The sequence below is a fragment of the Doryrhamphus excisus genome, linkage group LG1 (genome assembly GCF_037039965.1).
Source record: "Doryrhamphus excisus strain RoL-2023G ecotype Guam linkage group LG1, RoL_Dexc_Guam_v1.1, whole genome shotgun sequence".
In the NCBI taxonomy this organism is placed as follows: Eukaryota; Metazoa; Chordata; class Actinopteri; order Syngnathiformes; family Syngnathidae; genus Doryrhamphus; species Doryrhamphus excisus.
Window position 1 is genome coordinate 29,298,456 of NC_136357.1, and position 22,594 is coordinate 29,321,049.

Sequence of the window (22,594 nt, forward strand, 5' to 3'; positions counted from 1 at the left end):
TGGATGTGGCCGTTAGGGTTGGGTATCGTTTACACAGGGGTGTCCAAAGGGCGGCCTGGGGACCATTTACGGCCTATGGCTGTGGTTTTATTGGCCCATAGCACATTCTCAAAATATAATTTAACAAGGAAACTAAAAAAAATGTTATCTAATGATAAGATGTAATGTTACTAGAATAAAGTTGTAATATTATAAGAAAGAAATTAAGTAATTTCAGTAGCATAAAGCTGATAAATTAAAGAAAAAAGTTATTTTTTTTAAATTGTAATATTATGAAAAACAACAAATATTTAAGGATTTAATATTTAGTGTTTAATATTTAATTTATGTTTGAAAAATGAGTTTGCGGAAATAGAGTGTTGCAAAAATAAAGTCAAAATATGGGCCTAAAGTCAGAGAAAATTTGCGAAAAGATGGTTGAAATAACTGGAAAATGAAAAAAAGAATAAACAAACAGCGAATTGAATTGAATTGAAGGAATTAAAACATGGCTGCAATTTTATGCCAATAAAATCAAAGTCATATTTGGACAACAAAAAAGGCACAATTTGATAAAAAAAAACTTGTAACATCACAAGGAAAAATAATCTCATTATATGGTTGGGGTTTTTTTTTAAATATTATAAGAAACCAAAGAAAAAAATAATAAATTAGCTTGGGAAAAAAATGTATAAAGCTATGGGAAACAAATTCAAAATTTTATGGGAAAAAAGTACTTCTACATTACAAGAACAAAATGTATGAAACTTATTTTAAAAGAAATGATGTATGAATTGATTACTTACAAAGTTAGAGCATGGAAAACCTACTCACGACCTTCTAAATACGATTTTTAAAGACATAGACGTGTAGAAATTGCAGGGGTGGGGTTTAACATTCGTACAAATGTGCTATACATTTTAGCGTCCACCACCGCTAACCACTCGCCCACCGCGCGGCTACATTTTAGGTGAGGTGTGATTTGGGTGAGCTTGTCAAAAGTTGTCTAAGGTTGATTTAAATCATAAACAACTGAAACATTGAAAGGACGACCACTTAGAAGCAACAGGAAACAGGAGTCACAAAGCATCCTTCATTATCATTCCACCACCCACCATTACCACCACTACTGCCAACACCATCATCGCCGCCCTCACATCCATTCTTTTCCTGTTCCCCTCCGGTTGCTATGGAGACATATGGTTGTGTATAACACAGAGGTAAATGTAGTGTTGGGGGAGGGAAGGAGGAGTCGCATGATAGTGGGGCACTTGCAGCTGACTAGAACATCACAACGAGTCAACCGTGGAGGGGATGCTGACCAATCACCAGACGGCTTATCCTGTCAACGGGCCAAAAGTAGCATAACAAACCATGGTATAATTAGCATATTTATGGCAATGAAAATGTAGCCTGCTATATCTAACCGTGACATAGTAAGTCAGTATTGCAAGGATCCAAACATCTGTCTTTACACGGACAAAATATCAAGACATCTTATCTTTCAAAAGATTGGTTATTTTTAGGAGGAAGTTGAACATCATAAAGATAAGAAACTGAAAAGGACTTACAGTCTGGTAAAAGTGGCCTGAAAACAAAAACCTCTCAGACTGAATTGACACGACTCACTCACTGAATCATGGGTGGTCTGGCAAGACTCCAATTTCACTGATTGATGGGCAGCTGAGAGTACTCGAGGAACATTTCACGGGTACTCGAGAAAGACTAAAGTTTCACTGACTCGCAGTTACTTGAAGAAGACTCAATTTTCCGTGATTCACGGGAACTGAACAAAGACTCAAATTTGACTGACTCACGGGTACTCGAGGAAGTTTCATGGATACTTGAGAAAGACTGAAGTTTCTCTGACTCGCAGTTACTCAAAAAAGACTCAAATTTCACTGATTCACAGATACTAGAGAAAAAGTGGACTTTCCCCGAGCCACAAAGTGGTACTTTGTGGTACTCCACAAAGACTTGAATATGACTGACGGGGTTGACGATAAAGACTCACACGTGCTTGCCAATCATCTACGCCGTTGCTACTCATAAGAAGTGTTATGAGTAAAAAGGAACAAAGTTTCCAAACACCAAACCGAATTCTAAATCCATCTGCAAAGAGTTGAACTTTCCACTGACCTTGACACGATGGCAACGTTGGTCAAAGTTATTGCTAATTTATTTCACAGATTTTAAGACAGTATGGAGGAAATAGGAGCAAGAGGTGAATCGTTTTTGACGTTGAATAACGCCAAGGACGATAGAGGGACCAAAACCTTTATGTGTGAGAGGAGGAAAATGGAAAAGAATGAAGATAATGAATAACATCCAGGTTCGGAGGGAAGGCAGAAGATTAGTAAAATGGCTTAGAAAAGAAGTTTGAGATATGAAAAGGATGGCAATGAATGGAAAGTTGAATGAAATCAGGTCCTGGAGAGAATAAGAAAAGCTTAGAGGACCACAGAGGGAAGATGGAGGAGATGCGTATTGTCCACGAAGACAAAATGGAGAGAATTAGATGAAGCGTGACGTTCCACCACACTAAATAGCGTTTAAATAGCCTTTACAGAGAAGTAGGCCCGTGGTGGCTATTTTCTGTTGCAATGCCATGCTGAACTCTTTCCGGTTTGTAGGCTGCGGTACAAACATACCTTGGGACCCTGAACTGACACATGATATTATCGATACTATCAAACGGTGAGGCCAGACGCCCACACGGTGGCCTAGTTAAGCACACGCAAGGTGACCACGGACGTGTGCCTCGGGCAGCTGTGGCTGTAGAACCCTAGCCATACAGTTAGTGACCAGCATGATGGTGACAACAGTCAAGTCTGTCCCCGTCTCAAACTTTTTGGGCCCACTGACCAATCAAACATGGCAACAAAAATGTTGGCGGTTGAATCTTTTCCTAAATTCGATAATATTACGATTAGCGTACAGTAGTGTTCATTATTTACCACAGTTCAAGAAGACATTCAGTTTGCTACTAAATATTCAATTATAAAATAAAGCTAAAAAATGATCAAAATGACAACATAGCCAAAGTCAAGGAAATACAAAAATATATATTTCCATATGGATTTCATAAAGGGCACACTAAGGTTCTAAGGTTCTGCAATAAGGATTCTAATTGTATTTGTTTTGTGCATGCATCTGACTTTTAATTTATCTAAAATTTGGATAAGAATCATGAAAAATGGCGCCAGCCGAACATGCAAACTCCACACAGAGATGGCCGAGGGTGGAATTGAACTCGGTTCTCCTAGCTGTGGTGCCTGTGCACTAACCACACGGTCGCCGTGAATCCGCTAAAGACAATTCCCAATAAAAGTACATTAAGGACACAGTAGGACACACCGTATTGTACGCTAACCAGAAGATGTATGTAAACCGAGGCAAAATTTTTGCATACATTTTCAACGTAAACTGGAAAGCATGCTAACCGAGGTAACGTTCCACTGTATTGTTTTTAATGGCTTACATTCATTGCTTGTAACAATACTGCATGTACCAAAGTACCACTACCACAGTACTCGCTACCAAGCTCATAATATGTTTTTGGAATGTGGGAGGAAACCGGAGTACCCGGAGAAAACCCACGCATGCACGGGGAGAACATGCAAACTCCACACAGAGATGGCCGACGGCGGGATTGAGGTCTGCGTGCTAACCACTCGACCACCGTGCAGCCCCTTCAACACACATTATTTATTTCTTTTTATGAATTATGTCTAGCATATTGGGTAATAGGAGTGGAAAGGTGACTGAGGGGGTGTTATTTCATGTTTAGAGGGCTCTAAAATTGTTCTATTTAGAAGGTTTTCTTTCTACAGCTTTTCTTTCTATGATTATATTCCCTTTGTAAATAACCAATCCTACATTGCAGAAACGTATCACAGTCGGGTGTGGAACCAATTAGCCGTGATAAACGAGGTTTTCCTGTACACCAATCATTCTTTCCCATATCTGCAATTACCACAGTCATTTTTAACATCTTCTAGCATCTTCTAGAACGCACTCGGAAGGGAGGCTTAAAAGTGTTGGATGGGGCTTTGGGCTTCATATGTAGGTGGAGTGTGCAACTGTGATAAAGATAGCAAGAGCAAGAGAGCAAGATTTTCATCTTGAAAAAACAAGAGAGTCCACAGCATCGAGTCTCGTCAGTCGAGTGGCTGCTTGTGTTTCTACGCCGCCGTCAGTAGAAGAGGTGCCGTTTGTGCCGCTTTGACACATTTCACCCTGATTGCTTGCTGATATGGAGCGAGCAATGATGCTGCCACAAAAAAAAAGTCATTCATGCTGTCACGTCAAGCTGTTTTCCCTTGCAATGTTTCAAAATAGTGACGAGGAGATGATAATCTGCTTCAATGAAAATGCCTTTTTGGATACCAATGTCACTCAGAAGCAGAAAGGGTTGATTTGTTGATATACAACACCATTCCCTTATGTATACATTCAATATCTTCTTAGTCAGACCATAAAAACACCTGTTTATGACCTTCTAAATATGGACTTTAAGATTATTAGTCCCTCTAGACATGAAATAACACCCCTCCAGTCGCCTTTACACTCCTATTACCCAACAGAGTAGCCATTATGAGACAAAATAAATGAGACTTGTTGTGGTAGGAGAGCAGCGGGAACAGGAAGTGACAGAAGGTGGGTTTCAACTTGCCATGACTTGCCAGGGAGGTGTCCGAGCCCCCTCAACTGGCTCCTGAAGGAGAAGTTAAGGAGAAGAGGCTCCACTCTGAGCCCTTCCCAGATGACTGAGATCTCCAAGGGTGAGTCCAGCTCCCCTGCGGAGGAAACTCAGCTGCTTGCATCCGCAATCACCTTCTCTCGGTCACGACCCAAAACATAGGTGAGGCTGGGAACATGGATCCAACGGGAATTTGAGAGCTTTTCCTTTTCCAGCTCAGCTCTTTTTTTCACCACGATGGTCCGGTACAGTGACCAAACCGTCCCAGTAAACACTGAAGGTCACAACCGGTAGAGGCCATCGGGATCACATCGTCCGCAAAGAGCAGGGATGAGACCCCACATGGCAGCTTGGACAGAACCCAGGCTCCGTGGGTTGAGTTGAGATATACAAATACAAAATAAATACAAAAAGGAAAGAATGAACTTTTTACCTTTACTGTTCCCAAAAAACACAATGTAACACCTGTGTTTTAGTTATGAAATATTTCTTGAATTCAATGGTGCTTCTCACCTTCTTCATGAAAATGCTGGCATTTGCAACATTCTTTGGCTCCATTTTGGTGTTAATGAGGTGAGAAACTACTGAATTGAAGCAATAACAAAACGAGGGAGGTGTTGGTCTCACTGCCCCATCAGTGATTGGAATAACGCCGTTTAAATAAACGTTACTTTTTCCAGTAACGGCTCATCTAACTCACTACTTTTACTGTCAGCATAACGCCGTTACATTTTAGACCCCCCCTTACTGCACGTTACTGAAGCCGCCTAATAATATATCGTGACTTCATACCTGGTCAACTGGAAGAGAATAAGACAATTCTAGCTTTGAATTTGCATTGAGGAGAAAGGTTCCCACCTCCAAAATCCTACAGTATTTACTACTTGCATGCCGAGACGGAACCACGTCAACAAGGTCACGGAAGGTTGTGACTAATGACCAGGACAAATAGCAATCTGCCCGGTCTCGCTCCCGCCATGAAGCACTGGTGCTAATGAAGCGTTCCAATTAGGGGCAAGCGGAGAGGACAATGATGGACTCTAAATAAGGCTCGTTTGGAAGTCAGACGGAGGCTATGAGTCGTCTTGTCAACTCGGCTCTGATGGACGTACAAACTGGGGGTTTTCCCTGGGATGGTCATCTACAGTACAGCACTAAAAATGTACACATGTATAATGTATAGTATATACTGGCCCATATACAGTACGTATCTCCACACCTATGTACTACATCTGAACTACTGGGACGAGTATGATTGTATCATATCACTAAGGTTGGATGTAATCACAAGTCATCTTTGGAATTGATTAATGATTGATTGCGTCTTGAAGCAATTGAAGCTAAAATGGTGTTCATTAAGTCTCTTCTAGTTTCTTTTTTCTTTTCAATCACCTCCTGCTCCGGCTGCTCCAAATTTGCATAGCAAAAACATAAAAACTTAATAATAATAATACTCCATATAACAGGGAATGTGTAGCTTAAACTTTGAGTTGAGATTTTACAAAAATAAAGTCAAAATATTAAAAGGAAACATTTTTATCTAATGAGCAAAAGTCAAAATTCTACAAGAATAACATTTTATGAGGAAAAATAGCATCATTTTGATAGCATTTAGCATTTTGAGATCAATTTTTCAGCCCTGCTGTGGACTCCTATAGAGTAACTCCACACAATAACCAGCACACAAAGCTTTGTAGAACTTCCAGAATCTGCACCTATTCAGCTGTATTCCTTTGGATTATGCGCTTCCCCCGAAAAACGACTTCAACTGTTGTGCGGCTCTATTTTTAAATGTCCCGTTTGTTACAACGTCCTATTGTTTATTTTAAACAAAACATAACATTTTAAACAAAAAAAACTAACTAAAAACAGATGATGATTATTATCGTTTTCAAATAAATCAAATCATTTAAGAAGAGTTTGGAAAAATGACATAATAACCTAATATAATATGCTGTACATAGAAGGACATTTGCAATCCATTGTTCCAGCTGGCCTTGACCATTTTGCACTGTTGCCATGGAAACAGATATGCCATGTAATATATGAATATACTATATATATATATATATACAGTATATGTGATATCCAAATATTCTTCAAGCTCCTCCGAAACGATGAACATGCAAAAGTGAGTTGTTGAAACTCTACCTGAAAAGGACTCTGGCTGTTGTAGTTCCTCACTTCTTTATCAGCTCCACGGACGAGCAGCACCCTGGCACAGTTATCCTGGGGAGGAAAGGATACGTGTTGAAGCAACGCAGAGGAGCTTAGGAGACAACATTGAGGCTAGCCTACTTTATTCAGGAGAAAAGTCCTCCATTGACATGAGAAGTCCAACGCAAAAGGAACGGACCACCGTGACTGGAGATCATCTCATCCCTCGCACGGGGAGAGGAAAAACACAACATCTACCACCTATGGCAGGAATGGAGCCTCGCTGGCTGCTAAGTGTGGATCTATTCCTCCACTCCAAAGGTAGAAAAGAGTGAGAAAGAGGGGGGGAGAGAGAGAGAGAGAGAGAGAGAGAGAGAAAAGAAGAGAAAGCTGGAGACTGCTGAGGGGTTTGAATCTGCTGCACAAATCGCCCACAAAGTGCTCAACCACGCATGGACTGAGCACGCACACATGAACACAATGACTTTTTTTTAGATCCATAACAAGCTATTGAGGTTGGGAAAATGGCTCATACGGACTCCTGTGCGGATATTCATACACAACTACACATTCAGACTCACACTCAACACCACCTAATGAAATGACTGACGTCATTTACGTGAATATAACATACGTACGTACGTACACACGGAGATACGCCTTCATGCTTTAAACCAGCACTTATTTGATGCGGTGACTTGATGTTGGCGAACTCTGACAACACACAATAACTAAAAGTGATTTGGGGGCTTTTTCATGTTTCAGTCGCTCTTCACCTTAAAGTGCACACTGGTTTTTTTTACTACTTCCAAACACCATCCTGCCTGGGAATATCGTCATTCATTTAGGTCGGCGGTGGCATTGTCAGCTGGGTGACAACTGGGAGACGTTTCCTCTCATCATGACTTCAAGCTCACAACTTTTTTATGGTGGTGGCAGACAGCCGACAACACGGGTGACTTTTCCTGGGGTGAACTCTTCAGGGCAACCTCGGCTTGTGGCCGCGAGGAATTACGTAACATTGAAATGCCAGCTGTAGTCTCACGCAGTTGGCTGTGTGGTGTATACCAGGCTGGTACACAAGGCTGGTATACAAGGCTGGTACACAAGGCTGGTATACAAGGCTAGTACACAAGGCTGGTACACAAGGCTGGTACACAAGGCTGGTACACAAGGCTGGTATACAAGGCTGGTACACAAGGCTAGTATACAAGGCTGGTACACAAGGCTGGTACACAAGGCTGGTACACAAGGCTGGTACACAAGGCTGGTACACAAGGCTAGTATACAAGGCTAGTACACAAGGCTAGTACACAAGGCTAGTACACAAGGCTGGTACACAAGGCTGGTACACAAGGCTGGTACACAAGGCTGGTACACAAGGCTGGTACACAAGGCTGGTATACAAGGCTGGTACACAAGGCTGGTACACAAGGCTGGTATACAAGGCTGGTACACAAGGCTAGTACACAAGGCTAGTACACAAGGCTAGTACACAAGGCTAGTACACAAGGCTAGTACACAAGGCTAGTATCATACCAGCAAGTTACAATCGAATAATAAAGAATAATAGAGATGTGATACAGGAGGCACATGCAGTACTCTCCTCATCCTGAAGGTTTGGGGGTGTATGTGAGCTGGCCGGTGCTTGTCACTGCCACCTTTCCCAGTGTTCCAATTCAGATACTTTGTAGCTAAATATGTCACTCGGTGACATAGTTTCTCAAAAGCGACTAGTGACAAATGGAATACATTGTCATCGTTGTACGGAATGTACTGCGATTTGTGTTCTGGGGGGGGGTCTGCCCCACTCGGCTCGTGTGCAGTAAGCTCCCGTGTCCCACTAAAAGCATCCGTCTGTTACAATATGCGATGCAAATCAAGTGGAAAGTCGCTGATGATGTCATCCAGCAACGTCTATACGAAATGTGAATTTCTCTGAGAGATGAATAAAGTATAAAGTACTTTGATTAGCGAGGAGTCGGCAGGAGTAGTTTTTCCATGAAGAAGAACAGCCAGCTGTGGGTTTTTTTTTGGCTGCATCAGAACCAGCTGGAACGTCAAATGCATGAAATATATTTTTATGCTCTGTTCACTGAATTCCACTGTCGAGATGGAGGATGATATCGTCAAACTCAGCAGAAGGTGGTCTTACTTTCAGAACAAAACATCTCAGCAAAGAACTTTTTGTGGAGAAGGAGAGGGTGAACGCTAAGAACACAATATGTGTTTTTTTATGTTTCCATAGCTTCTGGTTCATAAGAAAAGAGAAGAAATGGCATAATTAATGTTTACAAACAACATTTGTAACAAAATTGAATTATTCTCGGGCTGCATGGTAGACAAAGTGGTTAGCGCATAGGCCTCACAGCTCGGAGACCCGAGTTCAATTCCACCCTCGGCCATCTCTGTGTGGAGTTTGCATGTTCTCCAAATTGTCCATAGGTATGAATGTGAGTGTGAATGGTTGTTTGTCTATATGTGCCCTGTGATTGGCTGGCCACCAGTCCAGAGTGTACCCTGCCTCTCGCCCCAAGACAGCTGGGATAGGCTCCAGAATTGTGAGAATAAGCGATAAAAAATGAATGAATGAATTAATTATTCTCTTCTTTTTCTTTAAGAGAATAATTTAGTTAGCCTCAAGTTCAAATATTTACAGAAAAACATGTCATATTGTGTAAAAATAAACAAAACAACAGTTCGGATAGAAAGATGACGTTATGAGAATAAAGTAGAAAATAAACAGAAATAAAGTCAGAATTACAAGAAGAAAGTGGGAATGATTGGGAAATTTAAAAAATATAAAAAAACAAAAACAGCTGTAAATTGACAAGAATTAAGTCAATATACTGCAAAAAAAAAATTATAGTCAAATTATTATGGGACTAAATTCAAGAAAAATCCAAGATTACTTAAGAAGAAAGTTGAAATAAAAGGCCAAAATGGGGGGGGGGAAGTAAAAATAATAAGATAAAAAAAGAAAAATAATAAGAGTAAAAATATAACTTTTTAGCATATGTGTTGCTTTAAAAAATATCCCATCCTTGCGTCCTTTTATTTTTCAGCATGCGGGCCTTGGGGGAAGAGGTTTGGACACGCCTTCTCTAAGCGGATGATGTGAGGTTGCCATGGCAATGACACTGCCTGTAACAAGGCAGTGTCCAATCACAATGCAGTAAATAAGCATTGTAAATTGATGACGCAATCAGATCACTTGTGTCCATTTGACCACCACTCGAATGCTTTTCATTTGAAGCTGACGTCCAAAAAGGAGCAAACTTAAACCTCACCTGGTTGTACAGTGCACAGATGTGTAAAGCGGAGTTTCCCGAGGCGTTCTGAGCACTCATGTCTGCTCCGTAGAACATGAGATGCTCCAGGTGCTGCACGTGTCCGTGGCGGCAAGCCTGCACACACAAGATAGCGTTCTGTCAAGTCAAAGCCTTGGGACACAAAGCAGATGCTGCAGTAGGAGGACTTGAACACTAGATGTCAGTGTGCTGCAAAGGAGATAAGGATCAGGATGGGAAGCCGCAGCGTACCCTCAGTTTGAACCCAGCCTCCACAAGATGGGGAAATACACGGGAGCTAACAGGCACAAGATGAAAGCATTTTCATTCAGTGTGAAAATCAAAATGTAACATGACGTACTGTACCCATGGTCCGTGGAAATAAATGGCATGTGTGGAGCACATGGGGAGACATGCTCAAGTGTCAAAAGGAGGGAGATAGGGAGGGAGCACCAAAATAAATTCATTCATTCATTCATTCATTCATTCATTCATTCATTTTCTACCGCTTTTCCTCACGAGGGTCATGGGCGGTGCTGGAGCCTATCCCAGCTGTCTTGGGGCGAGAGGCGGGGTACACCCTGGACTGGTGGCCAGCCAATCACAGTACCCCGCCTCTCGCCTGAAGACAGCTGGGATAGGCTCCAGCACCCCCGCGACCCTCGTGAGGAAAAGCGGTAGAAAATGAATGAATGAATGAAATTTTACACAAATAAATTTCATTTTAACAGCGTAATATTTGAAATATTTAAATAGTCCATATATTAAACACAAATATTTTTGATGTCATAATATGAGAAACAAAATTAAATAATGTTATTTTTTTATTGGGTTAGGAAAAAAGTTAAAATATTATACAAATAACATCATCATATTACAATTTTTTTTACAAAGATTACTTAAGAAGACTATGTTTAAATGTGTGGAAATCATATATTTTTAATTTCACATTTGTACATAAAAAATATGAAGAGAAAAAAATAAAAAGGTTAAATTTTACACAAATGAATTTCATTTTAGCAGCGTAATATTTGAAATATTTAAATAGTTCATATATTACACAAAAATATTTTTGATGTCATAATATGAGAAAAAAATAAATAATGTTTTTTAAAATTATGTTAAAATATTATAAAAAAGAAAATGTACAAAGATGACTTAAGAAGACTATGTTTAACTATGTGGAAAATATTTTTGAATGGTAAAAAAGAGCAAAGAGGGACGTCCCTACTAATAATCCAAAGCAGAGATGAAATATACAGTATAGTATACTGTAACTAAGTGGCCCTTGCATCCTTTCATTTTTCACTGTTTGGCCCTCCATGGAAAACATTTAGACACCCCTGCACGAAGAGAAGGAATGGCAGCAATCAATTTCTTATTGCATAACCAGCTGATCATCGTCACGTCTGAAGTGGGACAGATGGGAGAAGGCGTCTCGTTTGGAGAAGAAGACGGAGTGAGAAATGAGCAGTCTGATAAAACCGATGGTCTAAATACACAAACAGTGTGTGCGGATGCTTGGAGTGTTGTCATAGCCGCAGGGCGACGCGCCCAAAGCGGCTTTTAGACTCTTGGCTGGGTAGCAGCTGCCACACTGAGTCTTTCTTCTTCTCCAAACATCTCAATGCCCAAAGTCCCTCTTTGCAAATAAAAGCAGCGGCGTACCTGGTGGATTTCGTGCCAGCCGTTCTCATCCTGGCAGCACACGGAGGCGTGATGCTTCAACAGGAGCTCACAGCAACCCGGGTCTCCCCCCACAACCACGCTGTGATACAGCGGAGTCAGACCTCGGCTGTCCTTGTAGTCTGGAGACGCTCCCAACTCCAGCAGCGTCTTCAGGATTGGTGCATGTGGCCGTGCAAAACAAAGACAACACACAACCAATCTCCAAAATACTTGAGCAACAATGTCGTGACTCAGGGATACAAATCCCACGTTTACAGTAGTACAAGGTATACATACCAGGAAAAACACTTTTTTTACCCTAGGCCTTCTCTTCCTACAGCATTTCTTTCACAGACAATTCCATACCATTCTTTATCATAGCAGCTATTTGGGGGGAAATAAAAATCACTAATGTGTAAGAATTATTACAATATCAAATACGTTAGTACAACTTATGTGTGAGTTAGCAGAAGTAAGGATTATGATTAATACAATATTACAATATAGTATTTCCTAGTATGAGGTAAGTTAGCTTGTCCTCTGTATCGTAGCCGGTCACTACCGCAGGTTTATTAAAAAAACGGAAAAAAAAACAAATTGAAGTGGATTATGTGTAAGAATTATTACAATATAAAATAGTTTAACCAGGGTAGCCACGCCTCTTACCCAGAGCCAACTGGGATAGGTTCCAGCATACCCCCCCAACCCTAATGAGGGTTCTAATGTTAAAAAAAAACATATTTAGAAGGTCATAAACATGTTTTCAATGCTTTAACTATGAAAATATTACATTAATAAATAAGGAATCTTACTTCACGGTCGGATCTGGAACCAATTAACTGCGATAAACAAGGGATTACTATATCACATATTGCAGTATTTTTTTGTACTTTGTGAATGTGAATGTCGATATTTAGCATTTCTACTTTAGTTGTGTGTGTGTGTGTGTGTGTGTGTGTGCGCGTCAGGAAGAGTGTTGCCATAATCTCACTGTGATTCCAACCACAAGTCATTGATGAACATGTGAGAGGGTTTGAATAAAAGATGCGAAGGGAGTGCAGGATCCAATCGAGGCAACTGGACTTCTACTTCCGTTGAAGACGTTCCACCTTTAATCCAAAAGGCTTTTTTCAGTTCGGAATGTTTTGCTGAGTTCTCATATTTCCATCTCTGTTAGAATTCCCACAGGGAGAAAGAGCCTCTCTGTGATGCTCATTCTGTCTTCCATCCTGGTCTGGGATGGATGTTCAACAACTCCTCGCTTGCGGTCCTTTGGGCGATGGGAGTCTTTTGGATTAAAGGTGAAACGTCTTCAACGACAAGCATTCCGGTTGCCTCGTTCCTACCATCGCAGACCTCCGTGACCCGGATGGCTGAGAATGGACACGGATTCACGTGGATACGTTCTCTTACCGTGAGTATGGCACGGTTCTTGGAGCGTGCAGCTTTATGGAGGGCCGTCATGCCGTCTTTGGCTCTGAAGTCCAAGTGAGCTCCTCCGTTCTTTAAAACCTTGATCATCTCCACCACGCTATCCAGATGTGCTGCAAAGGTCAAAGGGCTCTCTAGGGGCAACACAGCAAATGAAGCGTTTATTGAATCCTCGTTAAGACTCCACTAATCATTCACAATTCATGGACAAGCTAAATTGCAATCCAGTGTATTGGATTCAAACCCTGGGCACACGTGTGCTATAAAACAACAGCATGAAGAGAGTGAGACCTCTTGTCGGTCATACAGTCTTTTTGTCTCTGTGGGTGGTGGCGGGGCCGCTAGCATACACACAGCTGAAGAGTGTAGCCTTGTGAGGAGCAATGCAACGTGTTTGTAAAAGGAAGATTTTGGTTTAATATAAAAAATAGTAAAATATATATAGATATTTATATAAAAAAATAAAAATATAATAACATTTAAAAAATGTAACAAAATATATATATATATATTATATAAAAATATAATAAATGTATTTTTTATATTATATTTTTGTTATAGAATTTTTCTTAAAAGTTCCAAGACCCAATTTCGTGGATCACCTCATGTTGCGACACCCCCAGAATGCAGCCTTACCACCACTGTCGCTGTCATGGTAGTTGGGATCAAGGCCTCTCTCCAACATCTTGGACACTTTGTCCACCTGGTTATGGTGTACGAGGTCCATGAACTTCCTCAGATTGCCCTGCAGAGCCACAAAATATACGACTATTACAATAAATATAAAAAGAAATGGTGGTGGGCGTCCAAAGGGGTTAGACTTGCATAATTGGAATTATTCCATTTTGTAAAAAGACAAAAAATGGCCTCTGTCTTTCCCATTTTTGCTGTATTTTTACGAACGAGCAGGCCGCACTTTGGACAGCCCTGAGCTAAAGAAAGACGTATTTGGTCAAGGATGAGTGGGGGCGAAACGTGCCTGCGTTTCCGAATGAGGAAACTACAGAAGTGTTCTTGTCGAGGCTGGGGAATCTAATAAAATGCAACTGAAAGCATAAAACGTAGAGAGGGAGGATATGGGAATAGTAACTGGTGGAATGGATGCTCTTTTCTCTTCTGTTCCCATCTGCTTTCATTCCAGGCCGCATGATAAAAATAGATAAGAGAACGGCTCCCTGAAGGAGAGGATACAATGAGGAAAGAGGAATGAGATAGCAAAATCAGATCAAGACAATGACTAACAATAATTCCTAGATTGGGAATAAAAGCGGGGACATGGAGGACAAAAACAAAAGGCCGAGAATCCCTCAGCATTTTTTTGTACCCACACAAATCCAATAGTAATCTAAATGGAGTTATTAGCTATTTATACACAGTGGAACCTTGGTTAGCGTATGCCTTGGTTTGCATCCATCCATTTTATCCTCACGGCCGAGGCTGGAATTGAATTGAATTGGGTCTCCTCGCTGTGAGGCCTGTGCGCTAACCACTCCACCACCGTGCAGCCGCTAAAGACAATTCCCAATAAAAGTACATTAAGAACACAGTAGGACACACCGTATTGTACGCTAACCAGAAAATGTATGTAAACCAAGGCAAGATTTTTGCATACATTTTCAACGTTAACTGGAAAGCATGCTAACCGAGGTAACGTTCCACTTTATTGTTTTTAATGGCTTACATTCATTGCTTGTAACAATACCGCATGTACCAAAGTACCACTACCACAGTACTCGCTACGAAGCTCATAATATCATCAGAGGCGATGTACTTCATTCAGGAAAACGAAAACCATGATCAACCATCATTTTTTTGGTGCCACTGAATGGCTTGGCTTCTTTTTGCTGTAGTCTTGTATGATTTCATGTCATAATACAAACATGAATTGTCAAACTGAATCCTTACAAATACTAAAACATGTACTTCTTACCTTTGTGTGAAGTTTGGCGATCTGTTTCTCATCCAGATTGGGCTGCCGGTACACTCTGCTCTTGTAGCGAAACTGTTTGGAGTACAAGCAAATGGAAATGTAAGTAAGGCTCTAATATTGGTACAAAACATATTTATTATTTCGGATATAAACAGGTTTTCTATGCTGTAACGTCATAAATATTCGCTTTAGCGATATTGATTCCTACAGAAATCAACAACACAACCTCCCCTCCTACAAACATGCACCGTGAACTCAATTTATGAACTGCATCAGTCAATTATTTGGGGTGTCGAAGGACACTTAAAGGTATTAAATAACAGAATGTCTTGCAAACTAGGCCAGAAAACTAGATAAGAAGAAACTAAACACATATACGGACAGCATACACTAAAATATGAAGAATGTACTGTTGATGGATATTACACATATTACACATCATTATCTGCTGGTCCCTGTCGTTGTTATGTGGTCAAAGTCGTATACAAATAAATGTACAATAAACTAGGGACCAATTTTCTTGTCAGTCAACATGAATCTGTGCCGGAGTACAGTTAGTATTTCATATTCCACAACACAACATCAATTACTCGCATCCCGCATTCACTGCTATCCCAGAAAAATGGACTGCATTTGGGGTACTACAAAATGACAGCATAAACAATATAAAACTAAAGACATGTATGAAATGAATGTAACCAGAAAAACCGTGTACCTCCAGACACGGGACACCTTTGCTGAGCGGCTGAGGGTACTCCCGGAGGATGCGTTCCTCATCCAGGAACTTGCCATCTCTGCCGCCGTTGGCAGGCTGGAAAAGGCCGTAGTTGAGCACGTCTTTCAGACTCTGATTGAGCGTACAGAGGATCCGCTGCTTGGCAACCCAGACTGTGGCATTAGGGTTGAACCGCATGCATTTCTAGTTTGGGAAGTGACAGAAAGACAAACAGAAGAAAAGATTGAAGTCATGGCAATCAACATACCAGGAGATAAAATCTGTCAGTGGAACGACCGACTTTTCACCAACTTAGAGATACAAAGGCTTGATTTTTAGTATTCAGTCGTTAACTGGTTCCTGACATATTTCTATAAAGTAGGATTCCTCAAGCGCCTAAAGGGCTTAGTTTCTCTTAAAAAGGACCGATGATGCTTTTTCCACTTTTCTGCCCTATAAAGTTCGTTAGAATGTACTATTCTCGTGTTAAACCATGCCAAAGTTTCAGATAATGAGGTTTAGCGCATTTGGAAGTGAGCCCTGAAAGAAGTTTGGGATGGCTCAAAATGCTCGGTTTGAAAAGGCGTGGTAAAACTGTTCCTTTGTGATGTCACAGAGGGGCGGACTTCCTTATATGGTTCATGTTTAGGAAGCACTTTGGACATGGGACGAATCACAGCAGGATAAATTAAAACAGACCGTTTTGTCAGGAAGCACAAATCAAAGGAAATACAGCTGGAACAGGTACAGATTCTGATAAACCTAAAAACTTTTCTGTGTGAGTTATTGTGTGTAGCTGCTCTATAGGATACCACAACTCAATACAAAAGGGTCAAAAAATAAGCCTAATAGGTCCCCTTTAATATGTCAACTACTCAAAGAAATATAAGTGTAGACTATAGGGGTGTTATATTATGTCTAGAGGGCTCTAATTATGTAAAAAGCCATATTTAGAAGGCAGTATACAAATATGTTAATTCATTCATTCATTCATTATCTACCGCTTTTCCTCACGAGGGTCGTGGGGGTGCTGGAGCCTATCCCAGCTGTCTTCAGGCGAGAGGCGGGGTACACCCTGGACTAACAACCACCCTACAACCATTCACACTCACATTCATTCCTATGGGTAATTTGGAGTAGCCAATTAACCAATTAAAGGGTGGAATTGAACTCTGGTCTCCTAGCTGTGAAGTCTGCGTGCTAACCACTTGAGCACCGTGCAGCCTAAAGAAATATGCGATGTGCAAAATCCAACATTCATCCAGTTTGTCCTGTCAAGGCTTGCAGGGATTCGGCACCTAACCAACTAGCCAAGACTGGTTGCCAGTCAATCACTGGGAAATAATACGACAATGGCATTGTTCCGAACAACGCTACTGTAAAGCCACATTCCCATTCTCTTATTGGAAACAACATCTGACCACACTCAGCTCACACTGGTTCCCATAGATACTTCATGGGGAAAATAAAAACTAAAATAAAGAAAAAAAATGCAATTAGAGATATGGGTCCTGGTCCAAATATGAAGCGATTACGAGCGTTGCAGCGTAGCATTCAGGAAATGAGTGTTTCCAGCTGGATGTGCTGCTCAGCCAGCGATAGCAACCCTTCCTCGGTGATAAAGACGGCTGGGGAGAGCAGCGTGTGAACTTTGCCTCCTTGAAATCCTCCCGCCTGGCATGAAGCGGGAAAAAGACGAGTGGATGGAAAGATGAAGGGTTTTCCGAATGCCTGCAATCTGGCATGGCTGTTGGCAGCGACATGTCTGTCATTTCTGTGTGTTTATGATATTGGCAAATGGACCGACTGGATATGGACTGCCAGAGCTCACCAAACTACATAAATAGAGGGGGAATTCAACAAAAATAAAACAAAGTGGATTATAGCACATGTAGCTTATTTAACATACATATTGTTTGACCTATATTGCAAACAAACAAACAAAAATATTATTTATTTATTTATTTATACTTCCTAAAAATGGCCGCCTTCATGGTTTATTGTGGTCAAACATTGTATGCTATATCTTGTTAGCGGCGTCAATAAAATCGACTTATACAGGTAGATAACGTACACAGAGCAATCGATTTTTCCATAGCAATGTCCCCATCCGGGCTGACTGCATACAGACAGCTCCTCTTGACCTTGAAAAATGGAGGAAATATGTAAGAAATAAACAAAAACAACAAAGACAACTGGACGTTACCATTTAAGAAGATAGCATCCACATGGAAGTGTAAAATATACACCCGACACTTTTATTTCTGCTCCCATCTTTCTTGAGCTGAACTAATCCACAACCTGACAAGATGCTCATCAAGATGCTGAATTATTCTGGCACAGATGCGCCTTAGGCTGGCCACAATAAAAGGCCACTCCAGAATGTGCAGTTTTACCACACAGCACAATCCCTCAGATGTGTTGCGGGAGCGTGCAAAAGGCATGCTGACTGCAGGAATGTCCACCAGAGCTGCTGAACTACTCAGTTCTCAACCACAAACCGTCTCCAAAGGCCGGTACATCCAGACCACGTGGAACCAGGACCTCCACCAAAGCGGGTAATGCATGATGTGTGCAGTGCAATGATGCTCCTTGGGACCCGTGTCACATTTACTGACGTGCTCTCTCTTGCTGAGGTTTCCATAGAGCACATCCATCCTGATTGCACTGATCTGGACCACCTGGGAGGACGCAACCAGGAAATAAAACGTCCGGCTGCTCTCTCTCTTAATTACCTCTTATGCTAAATCATTTAAAAAGATAATTTTGTGTGTCCTCAACCTTGCCAAGCCAACACTACAAATTGTCCACAGGTATTAAAGGGAATGTTTTTTGTTCTATATGCGTGATCGGGTGTACCCCGCCTCTCCCCTGAAGTCAGCTGGGATAGGCGGTATAGAAATAAGGAAAATAGCCGGCTGGGTGATAAAATGAAGATTTGAGAATGTATCTGCAATCCTGGTGTGAAGCTAAGATAGGAGGTCTTTTAAAATCTTTATGAACTGGCCCCTGATCTATAATCCCATTGTCTCTATACTGGGAATATGGCACAGTCTGTAATTACATGTCCATACCCATGTTATACCACCCTATGGAAGATATTCAAATATGTGAAACTAATTGCGTTGTGAAGACACTATGCAAATAATACAAGCAGGATTCCCATAGCTGACATGATTAAAAGATGCATACTATTCCAATATGCCACAGTCACAGCTGTTGCCTTATTAATGACTTCATGCATTTCTCATCAATTTAGCTTAAATAAGACAACCTATTTCACAAACGGATGTTTCATTGATTAAGTTAGTCACTTTGATCCAGATGTGCTCCAATAAGCCTGTCATCAAGTCACTTTTTTATTACTAATTGGGGAATTGGGGGGGTGGCTCAATCGTGACGGAATGTCATTACAAAAAGTATAGAAGGGTTTAGATTCTGTTCCACAGATGGCGCTAATGCACACCAAGGCTGCTTGCCAACCGCCAATAAACAACAGAAGAAGAAAAATAAACACAGTCTGACTTACAAGATACCTCAATCGGATTAAGGAAAGGAATATTCCACCCCTGGGAATCCCATTATATGTTCATTCGGATTGGCACTTTTCTTTGGGAATGAGGTGTGTACAAAGGTTACATTCTTTCCGTTTTGAACAAATAAACCGAATGGAATTGGAATATTTGGGTCCATGTCAACGTGGCTATTCACCAACCAATGTTTGCTGTGGATGCTGGAGTCCAGCACTGTAGCCAAAGATATTGCTCTTCATTTTTTTTGCATTGCATGATCATGGACTACATCTTCAATAGCAAAACGATCCAAAGGACCAGGAAAAAAAGCAAAAGAAAAGAAGTAGGTTTTACAGCATCTTAAGCTTCCTGGAGAATCCCACTAAGGTCAGAATAAAATGAATATATTATACAATGCTCTTCATACTCATATTGAAAAGCAATTTGAAGAAATATTTCATATAGACTCCACACAATGAAGCGTGTATTATACATCCCAGCCGCCATTCCACTTCCTCTTCACTCACTCGCTAACTCACTCACCGTCTGCTGCAGGTCGGGGATGATGACACGGATGACCAGTGAGTTGATGTGAATGTCATCCATGCGATGCGGCGACGGCTCGGCGGTGGCCCTTATAGTTTCATAAATGGTTTCTTCACGGGAGCTTTCGGAAGCGCAGTCGTCGGAGTAATCAGAAAAGCTCTGGGCCATCTCATCCTCACTGGAAGTGGGGCTCCGGGGCATAGTCATGGGGCCCGGCAGATTAAGCTGGGTTGGAAAAGGACAGAAAGCTAGTAAGTCAGTATGTCGTACATTTGGAGAATTTCCTGCTCTCCCAATTTGACACGGTCGCTTCCTTTCTGGTTTGATCTTTCACTCTCATCCTGTCCACCGTCACAACTATCTCCCCAAGGAATGTACAGTAAATGCCTCACAATGAAACGACATGCTAGCAAAGGCGTACCTGTCAGCTGCTCAGACCAAAGGCCGACACCTAGAGAGGTATCAGCCTTTGCCAGGTATCAGAAATTGGACTGAACTGTTATAAACTGAGGTGTCAGCATGATTAACGACCCAAAAAAACAAAGTATGCAACGTCTCATCAGTCACAGCTTGGAGTCCTGCATTCATGATCGGCCTGATTAGAGTCAAGACATTTATACAATTATGAATATATAATATTTGCAGATGTGAATAGCTTCAACGGTGCTCTCTATAACACTGCAAACTGACAGTACAGTAATCCCTCGTTTAAAGCAGTTCATTGGTTCCGGGTAAGAACGTCACGAGTGAAAATCTACCATTTAAGATTCATTCACTCATTCATTCATTCATTCATTTCATACTGCTTATCCTCATGAGGGTCGCGGGGGTGCTGGAGCCTATCCCAGCTGTCTTCAGGGCACGTATAGACAAACAACCATTCACACTCACATTCATACCTATGGACAATTTGGAGTGGCCAATTAACCTAGCATGTTTTTGGAATGTGGGAGGAAACCGGAGTGTTTCCCCAACAAGAAACCATATCAGTGCTTAAATTTGTTGACCCCATGCCTCTAACCGTGGTGTCGTTTTCTATGAAGGAAACATCTGCTGCCTTTTCACCCTCACATGGGGGGTGTGGTGTAAAAGCGACTTTGCCTAGCAACAGAAGCTGGAGGCGGAGGAACTTTTCAAATGAAATCAGTGTTTACAGGAAAAGACATTCCAAAGACATTCCGGGGAAGATTGTTAAAGATTCATGTAAAAGTGAGAAATAACGAGTGACTTTCAGGGAAGTTTATGTTAAAATGGCGGACGGAAAAGCTCTCCGGTATCTTTTGCCAAAAAATCACATGGGACAGAAAAGATGTGCAGATTTATGGATGCTTTCTATGAAGTAAGACATGAACTGGTAAGGTGGCTAGGGGTTTCGCGCCAAATTCTGCCCCCCACCCCATACACACACACACACACACAGTAGTAGATGCAAGAATGGACATAAACCACACACAAAATGACAGAGGCCCTCGTAACCTTGCTAAAGACTAATTATTTGCATGAATTCAGTCGAAAAAAGCTTTTTCACACTTGATTTCACGGCCCTTGGATACACCACAGTTATGTTTATTAAGATGCAAAAATGGGCTGCACGGCGGTCTTGTACTCAGAGCAAATCTGTTTAGCGTGTAAGGGCATTTAGATCAACAACACACACACAAAAATAAATAAATAAAAATGAAAAATCATATTTTTAATGACCTCTCATGGCCCACATATGCTCATATCACCTCCTACTTTGGTACAAGGTAGATTATTAAAAAAAATAAATACAAATCTTAAACTGTATTATGGAAAGCAGGAAGTGAACAAATGTACCAGTTAGTGGTTGTAAAAGTACCAGATGGAGAGAAAGAATAGGATTGATATGAAAAAGGTGATTGTTGCCCCATCCACGGCAGGCATACAGAAGGGGGCTAATCAAATGAAAGAGCTAATAGCGTAGCTACGTATCATCCATCAGACCGTCCTATGTGCCAATCTGAAGGAAGAGTCCCCTGATGCAATAACAGCAATGATGAAACTCATCAACTTCCTCAGACCATCGTTCTCCCATCAGCATCTCCTACTGTTTCTAGGAGACAAGGAGGCAAGGAGGCAGATGTAAATGACCTATTCCCGTACATCAACGTAAGGTTCAGGCTTCATTTGGGACGCTTCTGGTCCATCCCAAACGAGCTAGCAGATTTCTCACAGCAGCTGAAGAATCCCCAAGCAGCATCATTTTTCATGTGTCACCACATAAACGTGAAACAAAGTGACAATTGAGCAGCGTCTGGTCTGATTGCACCGGAAACATATCTTTTCTTCTCCCTTTCTTCTGTATCTTCAGAAGAAATGGGACATGAAAGGCAGATGAGGACGCAGATGGTTTATTGCACTATAAAAAAAAAGGAAAACACAGTTTGCACGCCTAAGTAAGCGAAGATTAAAAGGAGAGAAAACAGCAACCTCTTGTCCAAGCGAATTCTTTCTGTGCCTGCTGGAGTGCAAATGCTGGTTCCAACATGGAAGTGCACTCCCTTCTTGACGAGGCTTTCAGCAAACTGGCCAACAATAAAACCGCATCGTCTGCAGTGACTCGCAACGCAACGCCTTCAGATAATTGTGTGAATGTATTACTATGTATTATGTATTGCGGCTGTCAAAGTGGACCTATTATGC

At 41.3% G+C, this 22,594-nt stretch overlaps 1 protein-coding gene across 3 annotated transcripts in view; it reads right to left on the reverse strand.

The window, feature by feature from the left end:
• LOC131132104 (SH3 and multiple ankyrin repeat domains protein 2-like) overlaps positions 1-22,594 on the reverse strand; it is a 97,738-nt gene that overhangs the window by 58,637 nt on the left and 16,507 nt on the right. For all 3 annotated transcript variants that reach the window (XM_078793505.1, XM_058077383.2, XM_058077381.2), the window contains 8 exons: positions 19,928-20,155; positions 15,873-16,076; positions 15,158-15,229; positions 13,864-13,972; positions 13,210-13,361; positions 11,797-11,964; positions 10,129-10,245; positions 6,833-6,910 (listed from right to left, as the gene is read on the reverse strand). In XM_078793505.1, coding sequence (XP_078649631.1) covers positions 6,833-6,910; positions 10,129-10,245; positions 11,797-11,964; positions 13,210-13,361; positions 13,864-13,972; positions 15,158-15,229; positions 15,873-16,076; positions 19,928-20,137 — 1,110 coding nt within the window. In that variant the 5' untranslated portion in view covers positions 20,138-20,155. The remainder of the gene's footprint in view (positions 1-6,832; positions 6,911-10,128; positions 10,246-11,796; positions 11,965-13,209; positions 13,362-13,863; positions 13,973-15,157; positions 15,230-15,872; positions 16,077-19,927; positions 20,156-22,594) is intronic.